Consider the following 22,020-nt stretch of genomic DNA (forward strand, 5'->3'; position numbering starts at 1 on the left):
ATTGAGCTAAGCCCCACCGACGTGGTTTGATTGACAATCTGGTTTTGGCATAGAGCCCGCCCTCCGTGATCTGTACACCATCCTCCATTGTTTCAACGACAGCCGGTAATGTCTCCTAAGAAACATAAGTGTTCTGTTGTGGGATGTAATAATGAACATAGTAGTTTTCACTTACTTCCGACATCAGAGCCACTGAAAACGCAGTGGATGGATTTTATTTATGAAGGAAAGGCGCCACTCAAAATTCCAAAATACGTTTATGTTTGCGCGAATCATTTTTTGACTGACTGTTTTGAGAACGAGGGTCAATTCAAAGCAGGTCTTGCTTCAAAGTTAATCCTCAAGTCTGGATCGTTGCCTACTGTTCGCGATGCAACGTCACCTTCAGAAGAAGTAAGTGTATTTCATGTTTTTTTTAGAAAATGTCGATGTCAGCCAGTTCAATAACAAATGCGTCTAAAGTTGTTGTCGTCGTCGTAGAAAATCTGACTGTGTATATAATGTAAACCTTGTTTGTAAAGTGTGTATCCACACGTATATAATTTTTTAAAGATATTGTATTAAAAACCGTGTATGTTTTCTGTAAAGACAAGACATCAAAATTGCTATGTTTATACAAAGGCCAGCACATCTACACGAAGCTGTAGAACGAGGGATATTGGCGTGCAGACAGAAACATCAAAGCTATGCAGTGTTGGTACACAACTGTCAATGAGGACGCTTCAAACACACCACAGGAGTGTCTGTATGTTTATGTTTTTAACTATATTTATATTATATAGTATACAATATAATATTATATAATTGTATTAGCTAATTGTATTTTTATATGCACATTTCGAAATTCATTTTCTGTAAAGTTGCTTTAAAACAATATATTGTGAAAAGTACTATACAAATAAATTTGAATTGAATTGAATAGCCACGATAGAGAAAGTGAATCTTTGCTGAATTATATATTCCAGGTGTCCAGACAGAGACAACATTGTCAAGTTTTGATGTTAGCACAAAATTAGTTTCTCATACAGCTGTTGCGTCTTCCACGCCCCTCAAGACTTCATCAAAAAGACCTTGTCTGGACCTTGAGGAAGATGAAGATATCCTGCAGGAATGCTCTTCAATACTAACATCACAAGAGACTGATGTCACATTTAATCCTGCAGAGGCAGACACATCAATAACAGAGCCAAAAGACTTGTCGTAAGTTTATATTATATTTTAGAATAATGTTTGTTTTAATTATAGCATATCTAATTTTTCTGTAGTGCTTATGTAAATTAATGTTTTTTTTTTTTTTCTGCTTTCTGCTTTCTGCTGCTGTGTATCTCAGTGGTGCTTCATTTTTCAAAATTGAAAAGGTATTTGTAAATGAAATAATCAATAGCTTTGCAGTTACATGAGACTAAAAATGTGTAATGTAAAAAAAAATTATGTTTATTCATTTATTAATTTACTGCTTACCAACTCTTCTCTATGTGTTGTCAGATATTTGCAGCTATGAAGTTACATCTTTTCAAGTACGACACCTTTCGTCTTCATGCACGAATGTGCATTGAGCCTGCTATTGTTTACAAATGGAGAAACTGGCAGGATGAGATGCTACAGCTGTTGGCTCAAAGGGAAAAGGTCATTGTTGGAGGAGATATGAGGGCTGACTCACCAGGTACATTGTGGGACAAATTTACATTGTTTTTTTATAAAGAAAAAAATATATAGAATTTTATCTTATAGACAGGGCACATTGTGTAATAAGAGATTATGTATTTTTGTTTTTGAAGGGCACTCTGCCAAATATGGCAGTTACACAATGATGGACCTGGAGACAAACACCGTTGTTGATGTACAACTCGTCCAGGTAAATGAGCAGAAACCTTTGATTCAATGTCCTGGAAAACTTGAATATTTTATTTTAAACGCAAAAAAATAATTATATTTTAATCAATTTTCAGAGTAATGAAGTGGGAGGAAGTTACCACATGGAAAAGGAAGGTTTGAAGAGAGGTCTTGACTTTTTGGATGCTCATGGAGTGACTCTGGACTGCATTGTGACTGACCGACATCCGCAAATACAAAAATTCCTCAGGGAACGCAATGTCAACCAATTCTATGATGTCTGGCACATAGAGAAAGGTAAATAACCTTACTACCATCATATCATTTTCTAAATTTTTACAGACTAATAATTGCGCTGAAACTGTTTTAACGGATCATTACATTATATGTAATGACACATTGCTCTACTTATTGTGTGTTGTCATGTTTGTATTTAATTGAAATCTCCAGGAATTTCAAAGCAGCTGGAAAAAGTGTGCAAGCTAAAGGGTTGTGAGAAAATACGTAAATGGTTGCATAGTATAAAAAACCACATCTATTGGACTGCTGCATCATCAAGCAGTGGACCTGAAAGAGTGGCTAAATGGATGTCTATGCTAAACCACATGCAAAATAAGCACACACATGAAGACAGCAATTTTCCAGCATGTCTACATGGAACAAGGAGAAGTCGAGACACAAAAAAGTGGCTAGCTGCTGGTATGTAGGCTAAAGAAGCAATAGTTACTTTTAAAAAATGTATACAGATCATATAGCTTGCCTTTTTTTATTTAAAAATTACATATCATACTATAGTAACACTTCCAATAATTTAGGAACACTGCCATATCTCAAGTTGGAGAAAGTTCTCTCCAACAAGAGAATTGTGAAGGATGTTGCCAAGCTAAGTCCACACTATCAGACTTCTTCTATCGAGGTTTTCCACAGTGTAATACTACGGTTTACACCCAAAAATGTGGTTTTTCCATTTCTGGGAATGTTGTGCAGGTAATGTTATTGTTGTAAAAATAAATTTTCTTTTACATACACTGTAGACATTGAATGTTGAAAATGTATTTATTGCTTACAGACTATACCTGGCTGCACTACATTACAATGAGAATGCCGGGCGTACTCAAGCTACGACAGCAGCTGGTCGACCGGTGTTCAAAGTGACCTTTCCAAAGGCCAAGAAGGGAGAATACCGGGTCAGAGAAGTAAAGACACAAGCAACATTCAGTATGTATAAAATGAGTTTACTTAACAAATTTACTACAAATGTACATATCTTTTTTGCATAATTTCTTACAAGCTATTAGAAAACTGAATATTTGACTAATTTAAAATAAAATAAAATGTTATATTGCACAGAATATGTGGATGACCTGCTGGACCTCATATTTGATAAAGTCTTTGTGGATCCTGCACCATATGTGGATGATGTTTTGAGGATACCAATACCACCAGCATTGTGCGCAGAGTATGACCGGCCAGAGAAGGAGGAGGCCATCTCTAGTAGGGTATCTCTGTTTAATCAATAGGTGGTCGAAAACCTACATAACTACCCTGGGCATCAGGAAACTCTCTTCGAATCCTCAGGACCACACAGGATGGAATCACAACTCGAACTTTTCGTCCAAGAAAACCCCAGCACCAGCTCACAAAACTCCGATAAGCTAAAAATCTGTAACGACTAAGGCACACACACACATAGCCACGTTCTCAAAACAGGGTTCAAGGATTTTTCTGTGTTTTTTTTTCTTTCAAATATCTATCATTTGTTGTCTGGAGTTGAAATATTTGATATTTAATTGATCATGGTTCAATTTTTTTTTGGAGGAATGTCCTTTTATTAAAATTATTTAATTTCTAAACTTATTTGTACAGTTCAGTGTCTTTATACATAATGTAAATAAAAAAATGTATATGCAAGTTGTTGTGAAATTATTTAAAGCTATAATATGTTTTGTTTTCACTATAATTTCCTTATAACCCGGGAAAATATTAGACTAAAAATTAATTCATCAAAAATTCATAAAAACATTTGTAATATTTAGAAGAAATTGACATTTTTTCTTAAATGTGCTAATCATTAACACTCACTGTTGTACTCCACGAAGTCGCAGGGGACCATAGTCAGCCCTGTAAATGTTAAAAGCGTTTTGTAACGAAAACACATTTAAACAAACTGGATCCATTCCGGGATGGTCTACCATACATGATGGAGTGACTTGAAGTTGTTGCATCCGTCTTGTAACCTTTGATACAACAAATAGCGTATGACAGTTTTATGTCACTTATTATTTTTTGCAACAATTACAAATGTAAATAAATTAATACCTGTTCTATCTCCCTGCAGCATATATTTTCTGGTTCTGTAGCCATCTTCTCACATTTGCCACATAAACACCTGTACGACAAGTAATGTCAACATGACGCAATCGTTCCCTCGCATAAATATAATTTCGTTTGTACTTAGCAAACGTTATCACAGTATTTGTGTTTGTAGTTTAAAAAAATTGCGCGAACGTTGTCACAGTGCGTGTTGCACATCCATAATTGCAAAGGGGACGCGATTAAAATATAAGTACATAAATGTATCAAACAACCATTCAGAGACGTCCTGCTCCATTCTCATTTGTGTTTCTTCTGCCGGAGTCTCTTCATCATCTGGGTCTGATTCTGGTTCAAACATATACGGCTGAATGCCATACAAAACAGCGGGTCTCCCACTCTCAGCCATTCTGCTTCTACCGATACCGATCGCTCATTGTAATAGGTGTGCCAGTTACGCCCTCATCCAAAGGCAGGGCGGGGATATGCAGCTCATTTATATTTAAGGTGGTACACACCAAAACAGCTCTTTTTAAAACAGGCCCCAAAAATGACATTTTCAAATGGTTATAATAAATTAACTGTGGGGTATTTTGTGCTGAAACTTCACAAATACATTCTGGGGACACCCAAGACCATTATTATATCTTGTAAAAAGGGGCATAATAGGTGCCCTTTAAAACTCTGTCAACTTTATTATTATTATATTTTGATACTTTTCAGTAGCCTTCTACATACAAATGTTATTGTTTTACTCTTGCCCTTATTCGAAACTATATGAAAATGAATCATAAAATACCAAAAAAATTATAAAATAATACTAAATAATACTAATATTTGTTTTAATTATGATAATCTGAACAGAGTGTGAGATAATTCAAATCCATTTCAGTATTTATGGGTAATACATTATTGCAGTTTTGCAATAATACACAATTGTGCATGGACTATGCAGTAATCTGTTAATATAATATTTGGTTAATACTTTATAAAGGTGTCACCTTGTAGAAATACTTGGATCTCACTTTCTGACAGACAGCTTTATTTAAACTAACCAAAGCTTTGCCAAGAAAACACAAAGCTGACAAGAAAGGTGAAATAAATTATTGCTGAAGGAACAAGTAAGAGGCCCAGACAAAACCAATCAATTACCTGACCAATTCCGTTTCGCAATTAGGAGGAGAGCAATGATGCTTGTTTGTCTCAAAAGGCAACAAGAGAATTGCTTCATTACAGTAAATGAGTTTTTTATGTAAAATAAAAGATCCCTTGATGGAATGAGATCTTATTGTGCTTTCAAATGTGATACTTTGGCCTAAACAAACAGGCTGTTTTCCCCTCTCACTCATTATTGTTTGACTTGCTGTGTTTTTTAGCAAGTGCCCCCACCTCCCCTCGAGAAATGATGAGCTTGAAGGAGAGGAAGACGGAGTATGAGTCAACTGGAACCAATTCTGGTTACCATGGAAACAAGGGCGAGCACACCTCCAGAAAAGACGCCATGGCAGGTGAGGCCGCAGAGGAAGGTTAAAGCTTCCATACATGACTGACAGACAAACCAGCCAATTACACGAGAGAGCTGTGATTAGTGAAAGTAACAGTGTAACAGTTATTCCACGGAAAAGTTTCTGATATCTCAGCTTTGCGTCTCAACAAAAGTCACGAACTGTAATTCATTTACCTGCACACCTGTTTCATGTCAACGTTTTCTGTAGCAATAGAAAACGTCAAAGCACCTGCCAGTCCTCTGAGACTCTTTATAATTCACTGTCTCTGCAGCTCAAATCTCCAGTGGAACATCTACACTGTTCAGAGGTGCTTACATGTCTCCTGGTGATGACATCAAACACAACCAGGTGAGCTCACGACATCACACAGAATTCTAACGTGTATCTTATCTTGACATTTTCATGTGTCAATAAAGGGGGACTTTTTTTTACATTTATTAAATGTTTTGTTTTTAAGGCAACTGATATAATTATTATAATATTTATATAATAATACTAAAATAAAATATATATGTATATTATTATTATATTTTTTATCTTTTTAACTTCTTATTTTTAACGTTTTTGTTTAATATTATTTATATTTCTATAACTTATTGTATTTTGATTGTCAGTCGTTATAAAGAATACAAAGAATGCTTTGTTTTTTGCTTTTTAGTTTAAAAGGCAAGGTTATCAAGAGATAAACAAATACAAAATGACAATTAAGCCAATTAATCTCAGCTCCTTTCTGGATGAAGCTTGTAGAAGAATATATTTGCTATTTATTAAGTATAATTTTTAAACCAAGTAGATGGTATATTAAAATAGTGAATTCAATTAATCATAGTATAAAATAATCCAGTATGGTATTAGTTCAAATGAACACATTTCTGGCTTGGTGTGGGTGAAGTACTTGCGATTTTTAATTTTTTTGGTACCAAAGCGAAAAATGTTGGAAAACACTGGTTTAGATGAAGTACCTTTTATATAACATACATCCATTGCCTTTTAATTTTATTACATGAAAAGCGCTTGATTTGAATTGTAAATTAGATTCCTATAGTTTCTGAACTACCACATAACACATTTATGTCACTTCCAAAAGCACGCTTTCTTTGTTTCCGTCAGGTCTCGGCTCAAGGCAACCCTCCAGAGGCCTACCCTCCCTTCCAGACTCCTCCAGGAGCCAACTTCGAGGAGCCGTACTACGAGGACCAAGCGCATAAATGCCCCCCACCCGCCGCTGACGGCACCATGCACCTGGGACTGAAGTCCACAGGGAATTACGTGGACTTTTATTCGGCATCCCGCCCGTACAGTGAACTCAACTACGAGACGAGCCACTACCCTGCCTCGCCGGACTCCTGGGTGTAGAGGCACAGAGACAGGCTGGAGGCTGGCCTACGGACACCATTACACAGAGACCAGCCCAGCATGTGCATGAACACTAGTAGACATCTCACACACGTAAACCTTCAGTTCGATTCACTGCTCGCACCACAGTGGGCTGCCACTCGGCCAATGAGTGAGGTTAGGAAAGTGCTTGAAGAGAGAAGATTTAGGAAGGAAGCTCATGCGTTTTACAGAAAGGACCACTTGAACTTTGGTGTTTTGCAAAGCAGTGGAGGGAATCGACATGTAAATGAGAAAGCGGAAGATATGTTGCACGGAGATGGGACATTTACGTGAAGCACAAGAAAACGGCATTTGACACAAGCTAAGAAAGTAGTTTTCACACTTTTTTGACATTTTTTTATGTTAAACCATGCTTTTTATGGAGTGTTCCGTTACACTCTTAGCCTTTCTAGCTTTTTTGATTTCTTTTTATTATTTGCTGGTTTTTGTACCTCCTTTTTAAATTCTTAAGTCTGGAGTAAAGTACTTGTTGTATATTACAGATGTAGATACAAGGTGCATTGTGTATATTACGCAGAGACTACTGTGTCCTCCCATGTGGCTCAATATATCATTTTATTTTCCTGTATTTGAAAAGAGTGGAAAATACACTCTCTGAACTCCAGCATCCTGTTCAATGGGTAAGAAATGCAACAGAAAGCATATTCAGAAGTGTTGTTTGCTCTGTGTTTTCTCCCCAATTTTTCTATGTGAGGAAACTACTTTTAACTGACGACAGAGCATCACTGCCTGGACAGAGTTTACCACCAATACAGAACATTTTCAGGCCTATTTGTCAGGTGTTCTTTTCTATTTTTCCCCCCAACTGAACTAATATGAAGACTGGTCATTCCACAAGCCATTGAGTGATTTGTGCTTAGTTATGTGCCAAATGTGATAATCCCTGACCCAAGGGGTGCTGTAGAGCTGCTTTTGAAATTACTTTTAACGACAAGTCACTGGTTCTGTCAATGCCCATTTGTAAATGCTTTTTTTTTTTTTTTTTTTACATTGTGTTTCAGCAGCATTCACACTTTAATGAGAAAAGGAGGGACACAGTCTTTGACAGCTATTTCCCCTCCAAAGATGGACAATTATTTGATGCTGTGTTGTAAAATAGACATTTGCAAAATCAGCTTTTTTCTTCCAGAAGATCAGTGGTTCTTAAGCTCATCGTAGACAGATCTGTCAATAGAGTATGGATATATATTATATAAATACAAAATATATATACTTTTTATGTGCAGATGTGGATGTCACCTAACGCAGAAACATTGCAAGAAAAAAAAATGCTAGTCAAAAAAAAAGCATAGGGTTTTGTTACCTTAATTTCTAATCCAGATGTTGACCTCCTATTGTCATGTTGTTTGCTGTGTAAAACAGGCGAGACCAGGGCTCAGTGGTGTGATAAAGCTTCTAATATTGACTTGAAAAGGTGCTAAAACGATGCTCAAAAACCTTTTGGCCTATATTGCTACCTTTCTTAATCTGTTTTGAATGCATTTCATGTCCTTAATTAAATGGATGCCACTAAAATGAATAGCTATGATTCCTACACAACCTATCCTCTAGAAGGAGAGCTGTGCGTATAGATGCACCCCTTGATTTTCATTTTTCTTTTCTTTTTTAAATTGCCTATACCTTATCTCAGGTCATCTTATTGCAGGACAAGATGGGTGAACATTCCTCTATTGATTGAACGAAGAACAAAGAATGACAATACCCTATCACTTTTGTAATTTTCAAACCTTAAGCATCAAGTCTATCAGATTTCAGGAAGGTATGAAGCAGGCCCTGGTCTTCCCTTCATTTCATTTTACACTTAGAGGTAATTGTCAGATGCAAGGATTCAGGATGATCCCCAAACTCACATATCTTCAGCACCGTCGATAGTAAACGTCTGAGAACAAGCAAAATATCTGTGAAAAAGTAGACATATCAGACAACCTGTATTGAAGATGTAAGTAAAACTTTTTTTTTTCTGTTGCTAGACAAAGTGTTTGAGAGAATTGTGAACCTTTTTAAAGCCAGGTTGCAACTGCTATATAAAGTAATGGAGAATCGCCATTTTGTGATTTATTTTGTCCTGTGTCTGAGTCATTTCTTCCTTTTTGGGGGGTTTTCTTTGAGACTGGTACACATTTCAATGCCAGATTTGGTTACAAATATATATATTCACATTATATGCCCACATATATATAAACAAAAAAAGATGTTAACACTTGAACAGCACTGATGTATCTTGTATCTATTTACTCAGCTGCATTTATTGTGTTCCTGACATCAGCACTAACACGCTAACAGGTTTTTTGTTATGTTCTACTGATGTGAGTTTTCAATTCATTGTATTTTTTTGATTGAATTCCTAGATAGCTATCAGATGCCAGGCAGGCAAGCTGCGAGCTCCTGTTAGGATTTCATCACAACTGTTTCATTACATTTCCCCCACAGAGAGATATTTTGACATTGACAGGCTATGTGCTTCTCACTTTGTCCTGAGAACCAGTCTGCAGTGTAAAAAAGTGTGGCAGGCGCTAAACGACAAGCCATGCCTGCAGCTCTGAAACACTAGGCCCTTCACATCCATTAAATTCAATCTCATCAGTGCTAATGCAAGAGTATTAATCCCTATAGATTCAGCTTGATGCGTAGAAATGTGGTGATGGTGTGCTGTGAATGTTGATTTTTATTGCTAATGTAAGCGTGTCATTAGATACGGATACTGAAAAATGCATTTTGAGAACGAAAATGGCCACATGTCTGGATTGTGTGTTTTGAGAACATGAATCCTATCGCAAGTGGAGTGAATAGATGTATACTGACCCCTACTGGAACTTTACTACCCATTTCACTCTGCATTGCTAGTTCAGGTGCACTGCTTATAATAAATTGCTTTATTTTGGATTTCAGTACTATCATTTGACATCTTTATGATTGGTATTTGTCTAATTTACCCAACGAGCAGTGTGTTTCAAATCTTCACCTATATTAGACTACAATGTATCTCAGACTTTGTAGAGTTAGCTTTTTTTTAGCTTATTTATTCATCACCCACTTTGACACGAGTAAACTGGGTGGATCAGAGCGTCGTTTGCGCATGCGCGCCACATTTGTTTAAGACACGAAACAAATGGATTCCAGTTACTAAAGCTGTACAGAACAGTTTTCTGATACACAAACAGGTAATTTTTGTTACATTGTTTTTACTTTATTATCGCATTCATAACTGTTTTTCGCTAATAGTGTTTCTGCAAATTCTTATTTTAGTTCTTTACATAGTACTGATCCGTTTACAGGAAATAGTTTCTGTGTGAATATCTTAGAAAGTCAACAAAACAATTGATGTTTTGTAATGCAGACTCAATACTGTATTAATAACTTTCAAAGAGATAAATAGAGGTAATAGAAGAGAACATGTCGAGAGCAGATATAGTAGGCTATTCCTTCAATGCTGTTTAATGTTTTAGCAGCTTTTTTATATAACACTCCCTTTCTAAAATTCAGTCTTGAGAGCAATATGAAAAACAGAAATTAGTATTCTTAAACTTTCAAGTATGAATTGCCTCAAGATAATGAACCAGAAAAGCTATTAAATTTGTTATCCGTTACTATGAATTAGAATCATTATGCCTTAATAAATGTATCAATAAGAGCAAATATTGTAAAAATCCAAATTTTATAGTCCATACCAGTCTAAAAGGGTAGTGTATGACTCTCACACTAACAATAAGCCTTCACAGTAGAAAAAAATCCTTAAAAACACTTTGGCATCAAAAGCCACATCACTTTTTCCTCCCAACTGGCAGTCTTAACCTATCCATGCGTTCCGCTCTCTTCTCCTCCTTCAGAGCTTTGTACTTCCATTTAGGGATCTGTAGGTGCGATAAGTCTTTTGAAATTCTGGACGGTGGCGGCTCCGGGGTGTATGTGGAATGAGGTGCTTTGCACAGCATGACTTTAGGAACCACCATCCCAGGACGCACGCTGCTCCTGCGCATCATATGAAGTGGCAGGAGGCTGCTTCTCCGCAGGGCCATGGTGGAGGCCATCGCAACAGTTTGGAGTAACTGCGGCTGCAGACTGGCGCGCCGCTCCTGCTTCTTCGGCACCAGCAGCACCCTGGAGTTCTGGAAGAGCCGCTTATAGTTGTTGAGGCGCTCGGGCCCCAGGTTCTTCAGCTCAGCCAAACGCTGTTTACGGATGATGTCCTGGACAGCAGGGCGACGTTTTCCCACACACGGAGGGCTGCCCGGACACACAGTGTGGCAGGCAGTGGCTATGAATGGACTGGCCAGCGCTGTAGTCATGCGCACCGTGTAGTCCATGGCACCTTCGTCCACAGGGTTAGTCTTCATGTTGATGGAAAACAAGTTACAGACGCACTCAGAGAACTTTCTCCAGCAGGATTTGGGCTGCTTTGAACGAGCTACCAGTTCGCTTAGCATAGGCCACTCCATGTGGTAAGAGTCACAGAACTGTTCGGCACATGGCTGTTCCATCAGTCGGGCCATCAATCTGGCGGTCTCATAACGGCCCGTGAACAGGGCCCATTCCTGTGGTGTCAGCTTACGGCCAAAGTCCCTTGCTTCAATGTCTCCTCCTGCATAACGAAAAACATCAGACAATGAGGGAAAATGAATGCCCACATGAAGGAACAAAATGGATTATTACATAGGCATTAATTAAATTAGGAACCCATATGAATTTTTCAGCTGATGATAGATACTGTACCTGTCATCATGAGAGAGCGTACGCATTCGGCTCGACCCTGCATGGCTGCTTTCATCATCGCAGTGAAGCCATGGCAGTTCCTGCGCTCAGTGTCAAGCCCGGGAAAGTAGTTCAGCAGGTAATTGGTAATCGTACTGTGACCTATAATTCAAAAGGACATAGAATACATTTACAATTTGGCAGACACTTACACAAAGCAACATTTTGGCTATGTTCATACTGTCAGTTTAATGTGACCCAATTCCGATTTTTTGCTCATACTGTTATGTGACACCGATCGGATGTGTTTTATGACCATGTAAACAGGAAAAAAAATGCATGCAATTGGATATTTCGAGATTGGTTTCAGGCCTCATACATATGTGGAAATAAATCAGAGATAAATCAGATATGTTTATGTATGTATGATTTTCTGAGGCATTGCATTCTGTACGTCATTAAAACTGCAACAATTTGGTACTTCTCTGCGGTTTAATGATGTCATATTGTTCTTTGAGCATGGCGATGTTTCGGATGGTATGGCTAGTGTAAACACATGAATCGGATATGGGTCACAATGGAAAGAATGTGTAAACCAATGGTAAAAAAAAAAGCTAACATAGCTATTAGGCAAAAAAATCAGAATTGGGCATCACGACCAATACACTGTAGGCTAAATGAGACCTATGAGTTCAAGCATTCCTTGAGAATCAAATCGTGGTCTCAAAGTTAATGCCACAATTCTAAGGCTTGTTAGGGAATTTGCATGAACCTTTTTTAGTGTCTTTCATTCTTTTTTTGAGTGTGGGGGGGGGATGCATCCATTCATTTAGAATGGTTAATCTATGCATAATGTATGTTTCTTTTCTTTTTATACCTCATTATTTTTCATCAAAATGCCATAACTGGATCTTCCGCTTCTGGACTTCTCCAATCATTTAGTCCCATTCTTATAAATGACTGCAAGCTTGCATTCATATATGCCTCCTATCTGAATCAAGATCTCATCCTAATTTTTGTCCTTTTTAAACAATACCTTTTTCACTTGGCTATTTGCCCCAATTCCGAAGAGAAGATTTGTTGCTACTTCTGATTCATCACAACTTTAACCCTGAGTATGATAAAGGATAAAATATTGGCTCTTGTTACATAGAACAGCCAAATGAAGGCCCAGGGGATCTACTGGGAGTTGCTGATTGTAAGTTTATGCCTTCTTTTTTTTCTCTTACCTGCTTGTGCAGCAGTCATGAGAGCCGTATTCCCCTCATTATCCTGCCAGTTCACATCCACATATGGACAATGAGAGAGGGCAATGACCACATCCACGTAGCCCTGGTAACACGCCACTATCAGACCCGTCTGTAAGTGGAGAGGAAAAATATGAGTCATCTCAACAGTCATTACTACTGAAGAAAGTGTTGAACGTGCAAACTGCAGAGACATTGAAGCGATTGAACCCTCCTATAGAGCAGTTCATTTAAGGACAGGGATTGTTGGAGGATGAGTTTCCACATCAATCTCTGGAGGGACTCTGAGGACAGGAGAGGTTGAGTGGGCTTATTTATGAGGTCGATGATATCATGATCTTCAGAGTAAATGCAGAAGCATATTTAGACTGGAAAAGTGGAGCCTATAGTTAGATCAGTCAGTATTACTGTGACTACTGCATATTTCTACGGGTATTACAGATGAAGTGAGACATTCTAAATACAACATTTTCATAAAACAAATGCATTTCCAAATAAAATGTTATAGGCTAGCATGCAAAAAGCAAAGCATGCAAAAGTGCCTCCCCATGTTTTCAGTAGCGTTTGGTTCATAAAAGTATTTTTGGTAGCACTTCAGGAACAAATTCTAACTATTACCTGGTTGCTTATTAGCATGTCTGCATATTTGGTTTTTTTTTTTTTTTTTTTTCTTATAAAGCACATATTATTGCCACCTTCTGCATAACTATATTTTAGATCTCTGAATCTTACACCATTCCTAAATTTTACAACCACCTTACTAACTATTAATAAGCAGGAGTTTATTGAGGCAAAAGTTTTAGTCAATAGTTAGTTAATAGGGAAAATTTGTCTCTAAACTAAAGCATGACCATGTTTTCCCATAGGGGTTTTAAAAGGTAATCGTTTAAAAGTTTTAAGATTATTGCAAAATATAGTGACTGCAAAATATAATTTGCAGTGATTAATGGGAGTGGGCAGGGACTACAGAGCTCATTTGGTTATTAATTAGCTTGTTTCATTTCTCTGATTGGTGCAGGATGCTGGATTATGTACAGTCATGGCCGAAAGTGTTGGCAGTGACAGATGTTTGCTGCTTAAGCTGATGTGGTGTTTTCATATTGTTTCTAGATTATTGTGTAGTGAGATCAGATGCATTTTAAATAATTGCTTAAATCTTCATTGGCCAAAAAAATAACTTTTCACAACAACAACAACAACAAAAAATTCACAGTGTTTAGATCAAGACATAAAATGACCAGCTAACATTAATTGACTAATCAGATCAGCAGCACATGTGAAAGTGTGAATGAGTACTAGTCAGGTTAATCACTATCATACTAATTCGATTGTAAGAGCAGACTGATTGCTATAAAAGGAGGGAAGAAGTCATTTTGTTTTTGTTAGCAATTGTTACATCCAAAGAAACACGTGCAGCCATCATCACTTTGCATCAAAATTGCCTCACATGCAAGGAAATTATTACAAAGAGTATTGCACTTTTGACCGGATCATCAAGAACTACAAAGAGAGAGGCTCAGCTGCAGAGAAGAAGTCTTCAGGACGTCCCAGAGTGTCCAGCAAGCGCCATGACCATCTCCTCCTGATGAATGGTGTCTCCAGCATTGCAGAGCTTGCTCAGGAATGGCAGCAGGTTGGTGTGAGAGCATCTGCATGCACAGTGAGGCCAAGACTTTGCACAAAGGTCTGGTGTCAAGAAGGGCAGTAAAGAAGCCACTTCTCTCAAAGAAAAACGTCAAGTATAAAATGAAATTCTGCAGGAATTACAAGGATTGGACAGCAGAAGACTGGTGCAAAGTTATTTTCTCTGATGAAGCTCCCTTCATCAGAGAAAAGGTGAACGCTACCATGATTCCTGTGATGTGCCAACAGTCTAGCATCCAGAGACCCTCCATGTGTTGGGTTGCTTTTCAACCAAGTGAGTGGGCTCTCTCATAATTCTGCCCAAAAACGCTTTGTGATGCAATTTGGGGTTGGAAGATCAGAGCATTTTCCAGCATGATGGAGCACCATGTCACAAAGAAAGAGTGATAAAGAAATGTCTCGAAGATCATTACATTAAAATTTTGGATTGGTGGCCAGGCAACTCCCCGAATCTCAATACCAAAGAGAACCTGTGGTCAGTCCTCAAAAAGCGAGTGGACAAGCAGAAACCTACAAGTTGTGATCAACTCTGAGAATTAATAAGGCAAGAATTTATCGCCATCAGTCAGGATTTGGCCCAGAAGCTAATATCCAGCATGCCAGAACAAATTGCAGAGGTCATGAAAAACAAGGGTTAAAGCTGCGGTAGGGAACTTTTGATGCTCTAGCGGTTAATAAACAGAACTACTTGCGTCTTGCGGAAGAACATCGTAGCCGGAACTACTTCTCTCTGTTTATGTCTATGAAGAATCACAAAGGTACTGGGTTACTCCGCCACGGTACCCCTGAAGCAATCTAAAATAGTCCAAATATAAACACTTATTATAGGTGCACCCTAGTGATTCAGGACAAGCCAAAAACACGGTTTGGAAAATGGATTCATGGTGTACTCGCTTATTATATACATTTTTCTACAATTTGAACACAAACACAGTTACGCAGCTCTGATTGGTTAATTTTTACCGGGAGAGATGGAGTTTCTGCAAATGGCAATAGGACCACTGGGAGGAGCCAGAGGAGCTTGATTTTTTCACAGATTATCTGTCTCATATTCTACTGTCAGGACATAATGACAGGTTTAATAAATATGTAAAAAATATTTTTTTTAGAAAGGTTCCCTACAGCACCTTTAACACTGTAAATATTGACTCATATTTTTTTTTGCCAATAAATGCTTTTAAAAACTTATGATATGCTTATCGTTTTCAGTATACTTTTAAGGTGGAAAAGTAATCTGCAAATACTGAAGCAGTAAACTTTGCAAAATACAAAATTGATGTCACTGCCAAAACTTTTGGCCATGACTCTGTTTTCACCAGGAATTCCACTATTAAACATGATCATTAAAAAAAAAGAGAGAAAAAAAAAAGTTAATATTAAAGGCTGATGATTTCAATTAAACAACATTGTAGCTCCCAGAAGGTGTGTCTTCAAAGTTATTTAAGTTATTGTTAAAAATCAGTCCGCATTTGGAGAAAATAAATGTGATTTTTACTTCCGGAACACCTCTGTCAACAATATCTGTTGAGTGTACACTCTCTGAGTGTAGTACCATGTGTAAAATCACAAAACAATTCAGCAAATCTTAAATGCACAGATGAGTGAGGGTCACGGGAAAATAAAAACAAATGTATGAGGTCAGAGGCATTACTTTAGTAGTACAGAACAGTTTGATATTCTTGTGTGTCTCCAGATTGTGAGTGATTATAGAGCACTACAGGCAGATGGTAAGCCCCATAAAGACTATTAGCTAAGATTTAGTATGGAGTTCCCTCTGGGCTCAGAGCGCTTCTCTGCTGGCATTTATGGTTCTTAACCCCAGAATATCAAGAAACTGAATATGATTATTGCTATAATGCAATCGATGTGCAGCTAAGGGAGTTTTTTTTTTTTTAATACACAATTTAGGACGCATTGTCTGTCTCTAGATCAGTTTTAAGGGTTACTGCAGGCCATAGCCAGTACTGTATGAGACATAGCAATTTCTCCCAGTAGTGGATCCCAGTGATACTTCATAGGGATCATATAAGATTACACAACACAGTCTGACAGGGAAGCGAAATGTCACGCTGTCGTAAGATGATTGTAAAGGAAAGCCTCTCTAACCTCCTAAAGCTCCCCCTCCTGAGATCAACAGGAGTTCAACAGTGAAGGTGAATACAAACTTCAAGGTGAAATCTAAAACTGGATGTGCATCCCACAGACGGCAGGAATCCTCGACCAAAAACCTTCCATTTTTCTGTTTTAATTATCAGCGCTGCAAACAGGTTGATCATTCCCGAGACTGATAAACAGGATCATTAAATATTAGCACTTAATGGTGCTGTTTAACTGTGCAGCACATATCATTTCCCCTGCGCTAATGGCTGTAGAATAAGATTTGTATTAAACAAATGATCAGGGCTTGAGTTAGTTAGGAGACATTTACATGCAAATGGGTCGTAGAATCTTAAAAGACGACTACATGTCTTTTACTGCCACATAGTACTCTGAGGAAAACAAGTGTTTTTCTGTCTCTCTGTGAGTAACCATTTGTTTCTATGCATGTGTTGTTTCTGTTCGCGTTCAGAACATTGAACATTGATACTGCACAGTCTGAGTCATAGACCAAGCATACAGTCCTAGATAGAGCTTCTTTCAAAAATAATGAATAGTTAAATAAGATGTTTATTAACCTATTCAATGCTTGTACCAGGCAGCAATGTATGGTAAACTATCTTTTTCAATACCGACATTGTCTCAGTGACTGTGGATGCACAAAAGAGGGGGGCAGTAGGTGACGATTCATTTATTACAGCTCTATTTTCAGCAAGACAGACCCGTTTAGTGGTAGTCAATTCAATTTCAGTTCAAATGATTCATTGAGCAAGGAAGTCATCTCAATTCTCGCATATAATTTGGCGTAACAATTTTTTGGTGGATTTAAATTTAGGCTTTTATGGCCTACAGCAAGACTTGTTTGAGTGAAATTACGCTCACATTATAAATTCTGCATTTCTATGGCATGCAGGAAAAAAATTCCCTGTCTAGGCAGTATTTTGTCATCTTTGAGAGCCTTTTGAAAGCTCAGACTTGATTATGATCTGCTTGGACTGCAATGTCAACCCCCTTCTGTCTGACCTGTCCATCCCATTTGGTTGACCATTTCATATGGGGTTCCGCAACAGAGTGCATTAGGTCCTTTACTTTTTTAATTATATATTAATGATATAAAAATGGCCTCATTCATTTGTAATTGAATAAAATGTTTAGCAAGACAGGCAGCTTTCTTAGATACTGAAACTTTACAAATGTTGGCTGGTGCATTAGTGCAGTCACACTTTGATTATGCTGCAGTTTTTCGTTATAGCTGTATTTCAAAGAAATTAAAAAATAAATTGCAGACTGCTCAAAAGAAGTTGTGTAGGGTTATTTTGGAAGTACATCCACTGATGCATTTGAGATGAACTGAAGAAAGGAAAATAGGAAAATAAGTTTTTTAAAATTTGAAAAACTTTTTTAAACTGATGATGGTGTTTAAGATATTAAAGAAAATGGTTCCAAAGTATCTGTTGGAATATTATGTATTTGTAAGAGAGGTTCACTGTTATTTTACAAGGGCAGGTAGTAATGATATATATCCTTTTAGTGAAATGGGGGGAAATATTTTTTTATATGCTAGCTCTGTTAGCATATGTTAGCATATGCAAGCTCTGTTAGAATACCTGGGGGTATTCAAGAGATGCAGGTTGATAGTATTTTTTAGAAGGGAAGTAAAAAAGTGGTTGTTTTATCATTGATGTTTTGAAGTTTGTGTGGTGAGTTTCTGAACTTGATGTGGATAACATTACATTTATGATTTGTTTGTCCATTTTTTTTTCTTTTAAACAGAGGATGTGTTTTAACTTTTGTCAAAAATAAAATCTGTTCAGGGCTTAGCTGGCTAAGAGATCATCACGACTGGACATGAAGTCAAGACAAAGATTTGACTTAGAAAACCTTTGAATCTTTGAGAATACGTATAATAATCCAATTTAGCCCTATTAGTGTTGTCTTAGCTGTATTTTATATATTTAATTTATTAATATATTGAATTAGCTTCTATTTTTATAGGGTTTTTTTTTTTTTTTCATTTTACTTTTAGTAGTTTTATGCTACATTGAATGTTTTATTTTATTTAGTTTTAATTCATATATATTTCAATTATATTTTAATTTTAGTAATTCAACTTATATCATGCATTTACCAAGAAAACTTTTTTTTTTTTTTTTTTGCATGTTATTTTATTTATCCATTTATTTGATTTAATATTACTTTATCTGTACAGGGGTTTCAAACTTTTTGATGCCACTGAATGTGATGATTCCCTTGAGAGGGATCCTCTTCCTAAAATAACAGTTTGTAAACTCCTGGACTTAAAGACCATTCCATTTGCATATTGACTATGTGGTGGGTGTCATGTCAATGAAAAGGTCCCTGCAATCCAATATTTATAGACTCAACACAATTCCACCATGTGTCAAGAAGGCACATGATTTGCTAAGAGTTGCCACCCAAGCCAGATTTCTATAGACTGTGCTTTTAATGTCATATGTATGTACGGATGAAAGTCTCAGCCTCACTTCAGCACAATGTCGATATTTATGGAGGAAGGAGACAGCATCAGCGCATGAGCTCATTCCCTGAGGAGCACTGCGTGGATCATGCATGCTTAAAGACTCTTTGATATGATAATAGCCTTGCATAAACATGACACTGTTATCACCAACACTGTCATAATTGTAAGCTTCTCATAGCTGAGGGTAGAGAAGGGCCTTTTGCTAGTCAAGAATCTACTCTTTAAACACAAAGTTTGAATGAATAGATTCTGGAAATTATAATGTTCATTGTTCCAATATTCAGAAAACTCAAAGCAATGGTAATGATAGAGATTTTCCCACACTGCATGAGTACATTCCTGCAGTTGAATTCTTATGACTAATAATATTTCTACCTGTGGTGCTAAACCAAAGACAGATTCGCTAGATATTTTTATCTTTTAAGACCGCTTAAATATATTCAGAGCTGTCTATGAGTCAGATGTGAGCCTTGATATTCAGTAACAACTGGTGTTTTAACCTGTCAATACTCTTGCAAATAAAAGATCATACAGATTAAAATACACTTATCTCAGCCTAATATGTAGAGAGATGAAAGTAAGCCATTTGTAGCTGTAGAGCTTGACTTTCAACAGTGAGGCTGTGTTTTTGCATATCCTGACTAACAGCATGGATTCAACCAGTGATTTGAGTTTGGGGGCGGGACTTTCTGTTTGTCTGACTAAAGGCAGGGTTTGGGAAACCTGTTTGAAAAGAATCATTTTTACATTTAAGTTTGGTGGCACAGAAAATATTAATTTCACAACCACAGCAATACTTACTCTGTTATTTTTGTCCGTCTCTCGCACCTCCTCCTCCGTCACACCTTGTCTAATCATGATTTTGACGATGATGGCGTTGTTAGAGCAGCATGCTTTAAAGAAGCTGATTGGCTCGGGGCTCTCAGGATCCTGACATGTTTCAAAGTTGAGGGAATCATCAGGTGGGTAGAAGGAATCTTCAGACACAATGCTCTTGGTGTCTGGTAGTTCTGAAAAGTCCAGCTCCTCAAATTCTTGGTAGACGTCGTCGTCGTCATCATCATCATCATAAGGATGGTGGTCTTCATCATCTGCATAATAAGAGTCCTCTGTCGGCTCCACGAAAGTGGTGCTCTGTATGGAGGACTCCTCATTGTTCCAGTCTCTCGCTCGGTTGTGGCCGGTGCCGCATTGGTGATCTTTGACCAGAAGTACACCATTCTCAGTTATTAGCACCATTTAACTATCCAACAGGTGGAACACAAAAGCAAAAACCGTGTCAGATCCAGAATGAGACTGTCACATAGTGAATGGTAATACTAAAAACCAGTTCCTGATGCAAGTAATAGTATGACATGAAAAAAAACACTGGAACCAGAAGTTAAAGATCTTTTAGAGGCACCTTTTAGATTTCATATCTTCTGCTCTTCAAGAACCGGTTGTACTTAAGTCCAGCCTTGGTTTCTGATTATCATATACATGCCCAACCATCATTTTTTAACACTAACTATCCCATTTTTTCTTCACTTGACTTGTTCTGTGATCCAATCTGTCTCTTGTTAGAGAATTCACCAACAGTTCAAAGTGAAGATGAAGGACTTCCATCGGAAAATGCTCTGACTGGCATGGGCACTGTTTCGAGAGAAGCCTCCTAATCCCCTTAGTCTCTTTCTGTCTCTCTCTCTCTCCACTCCTCCCTCGCCTTTCACAGTTACATGTGCTGAACAGTAATCTTACTGTCTGAGGAATCAATGCAGTATATTTCCCAACTGATGCAACACAAATTTGCATCCAAGAATGAGCATAACAGCACTCAACACAGCTGATGCCTGTTTAGTACACTTAGGACTTTTGTATCCAATTTGTAGTGCTGTGTACCACTATTACTCTTATCAGTTCTATATTTTAGCCGACTTTGATACTCTCATGCACATCTAGAGTAACTTTCCACACTTTGATAGCCTGTATTTGACCACGATCCACTGCTGGCTCCACAAGCCACTGGATTAGTGGAAGGTTAATTGGATGCAGCAGAAATAACATGCTGCTGTGGATAAGCCGTTCTCTCATTTGTGTGCCTAAAAAAACGATAACAAACATTCTTACACAGACTGTCACTTTCAATTTTTTAGGCAGCACTAAGACTGCTGCTTTCTAGCTACAATCATATGTGGTGTAGGGATGATGTATAAAGGCCTGTTTTGTACTGATATTTCTGGACACAGAACATCAGAAACAGCACATCCTAAAGGCTGTTTTGGCCAAATTATCCATGAAAAAAATGATCTGCTGGCTTATCCTGCCAGTTTTTCACAAAAGGCAATAGGATCATTTGAGTTATATCATTGAGAAATAATTTACAAAATGTAATGTAATTTGCAAACAATTTACATTTCACATAAAAAAAAAATATTTTAGTATTCATTAATATTTTGAATTAACTATTTTAGTTTGCTTTAGTAATTTTTTTTGCTTTTGTCATTTCAGTTTTAGTCTTAGTAATTTTAGTACTCATTTCTGTTATTTGCCAAGGCAACATTTCTAATTACATTCTTCATCCAATATTTATATATTAATTAATGAAAAGCATTTGAATAGTTTTAGTTAACAGTAACAAAACAGATTCATAAGACCTGTACAACTTCATATTGTGGCCTACTAAAGCCAGGTCATTGTGTAGCTCAGACATGACACATCTATTACACAACCGGACACTGAGAGATTATGTGTCTAACACACAATAAACATTAAGGCTGAAGGTCATGCACTTTGATTGAGCATCCCGATTATA

The 22,020-nt window shown here is 37.3% G+C and overlaps 3 protein-coding genes across 10 annotated transcripts in view; 2 read left to right on the top strand and 1 right to left on the bottom strand.

Annotated features, from left to right (window-relative positions):
• LOC113045961 (catenin delta-2) overlaps window positions 1–9,106 on the top strand; it is a 79,773-nt gene extending 70,667 nt beyond the window's left edge. For all 6 annotated transcript variants that reach the window (XM_026206752.1, XM_026206753.1, XM_026206754.1 and 3 more), the window contains 3 exons: window positions 5,523–5,654; window positions 5,926–6,002; window positions 6,765–9,106. In XM_026206752.1, the coding sequence (XP_026062537.1) occupies window positions 5,523–5,654; window positions 5,926–6,002; window positions 6,765–7,010 (455 nt within the window). In that variant the 3' untranslated portion in view covers window positions 7,011–9,106. The remainder of the gene's footprint in view (window positions 1–5,522; window positions 5,655–5,925; window positions 6,003–6,764) is intronic.
• On the top strand, window positions 236–3,744 carry LOC113045962 (uncharacterized). Of its 2 annotated transcripts, XM_026206759.1 has the most exons (11): window positions 241–393; window positions 622–745; window positions 966–1,200; window positions 1,331–1,358; window positions 1,486–1,663; window positions 1,779–1,855; window positions 1,950–2,130; window positions 2,284–2,532; window positions 2,649–2,820; window positions 2,903–3,051; window positions 3,184–3,744. In XM_026206759.1, the coding sequence occupies exons 2-11, from the start codon at window positions 712–714 to the stop codon at window positions 3,351–3,353; spliced, it is 1,473 nt and encodes a 490-aa protein (XP_026062544.1). In that variant the 5' UTR covers window positions 241–393; window positions 622–711; the 3' UTR covers window positions 3,354–3,744. The 2 variants fall into 2 exon arrangements, with proteins under 2 accessions (XP_026062545.1, XP_026062544.1); XM_026206760.1 differs by having other exon boundaries at window positions 236–745.
• Window positions 9,107–10,221: 1,115 nt separating the features above from the next.
• Window positions 10,222–21,669, bottom strand: LOC113045963 (ankyrin repeat domain-containing protein 33B-like). 2 transcript variants are annotated; one of them, XM_026206762.1, is made up of 5 exons: window positions 20,632–21,669; window positions 20,031–20,472; window positions 12,971–13,100; window positions 11,763–11,903; window positions 10,222–11,631 (listed from the first exon to the last, which is right to left on the bottom strand). In XM_026206762.1, the coding sequence occupies exons 2-5, from the start codon at window positions 20,466–20,468 to the stop codon at window positions 10,814–10,816; spliced, it is 1,527 nt and encodes a 508-aa protein (XP_026062547.1). In that variant the 5' UTR covers window positions 20,469–20,472; window positions 20,632–21,669; the 3' UTR covers window positions 10,222–10,813. The 2 variants fall into 2 exon arrangements, with proteins under 2 accessions (XP_026062547.1, XP_026062546.1); XM_026206761.1 differs by having other exon boundaries at window positions 20,031–21,668.
• Window positions 21,670–22,020: the final 351 nt, after the last annotated feature.

This window comes from Carassius auratus, chromosome 27 (assembly GCF_003368295.1).
Source record: "Carassius auratus strain Wakin chromosome 27, ASM336829v1, whole genome shotgun sequence".
Classification (NCBI taxonomy): Eukaryota; Metazoa; Chordata; class Actinopteri; order Cypriniformes; family Cyprinidae; genus Carassius; species Carassius auratus.

Excerpts from the sequence above, each read along its gene's own strand:
- LOC113045962 (XM_026206760.1), top strand. The coding sequence starts at position 574 with ATGTTTTCTGTAAAGACAAGACATCAAAATTGCTATGTTTATACAAAG. Across the intron at positions 1,856-1,949 it reads TTGATGTACAACTCGTCCAG|AGTAATGAAGTGGGAGGAAG; the intron begins GTAAATGAGCAG and ends ATCAATTTTCAG. Across the intron at positions 2,821-2,902 it reads TTTCTGGGAATGTTGTGCAG|ACTATACCTGGCTGCACTAC; the intron begins GTAATGTTATTG and ends TATTGCTTACAG.
- LOC113045963 (XM_026206762.1), bottom strand. The coding sequence starts at position 20,468 with ATGGTGCTAATAACTGAGAATGGTGTACTTCTGGTCAAAGATCACCAA. Across the intron at positions 13,101-20,030 it reads AGACGGACAAAAATAACAGA|ACGGGTCTGATAGTGGCGTG; the intron begins GTAAGTATTGCT and ends CTCCACTTACAG. Across the intron at positions 11,632-11,762 it reads ACGCTCTCTCATGATGACAG|GAGGAGACATTGAAGCAAGG; the intron begins GTACAGTATCTA and ends TTCGTTATGCAG.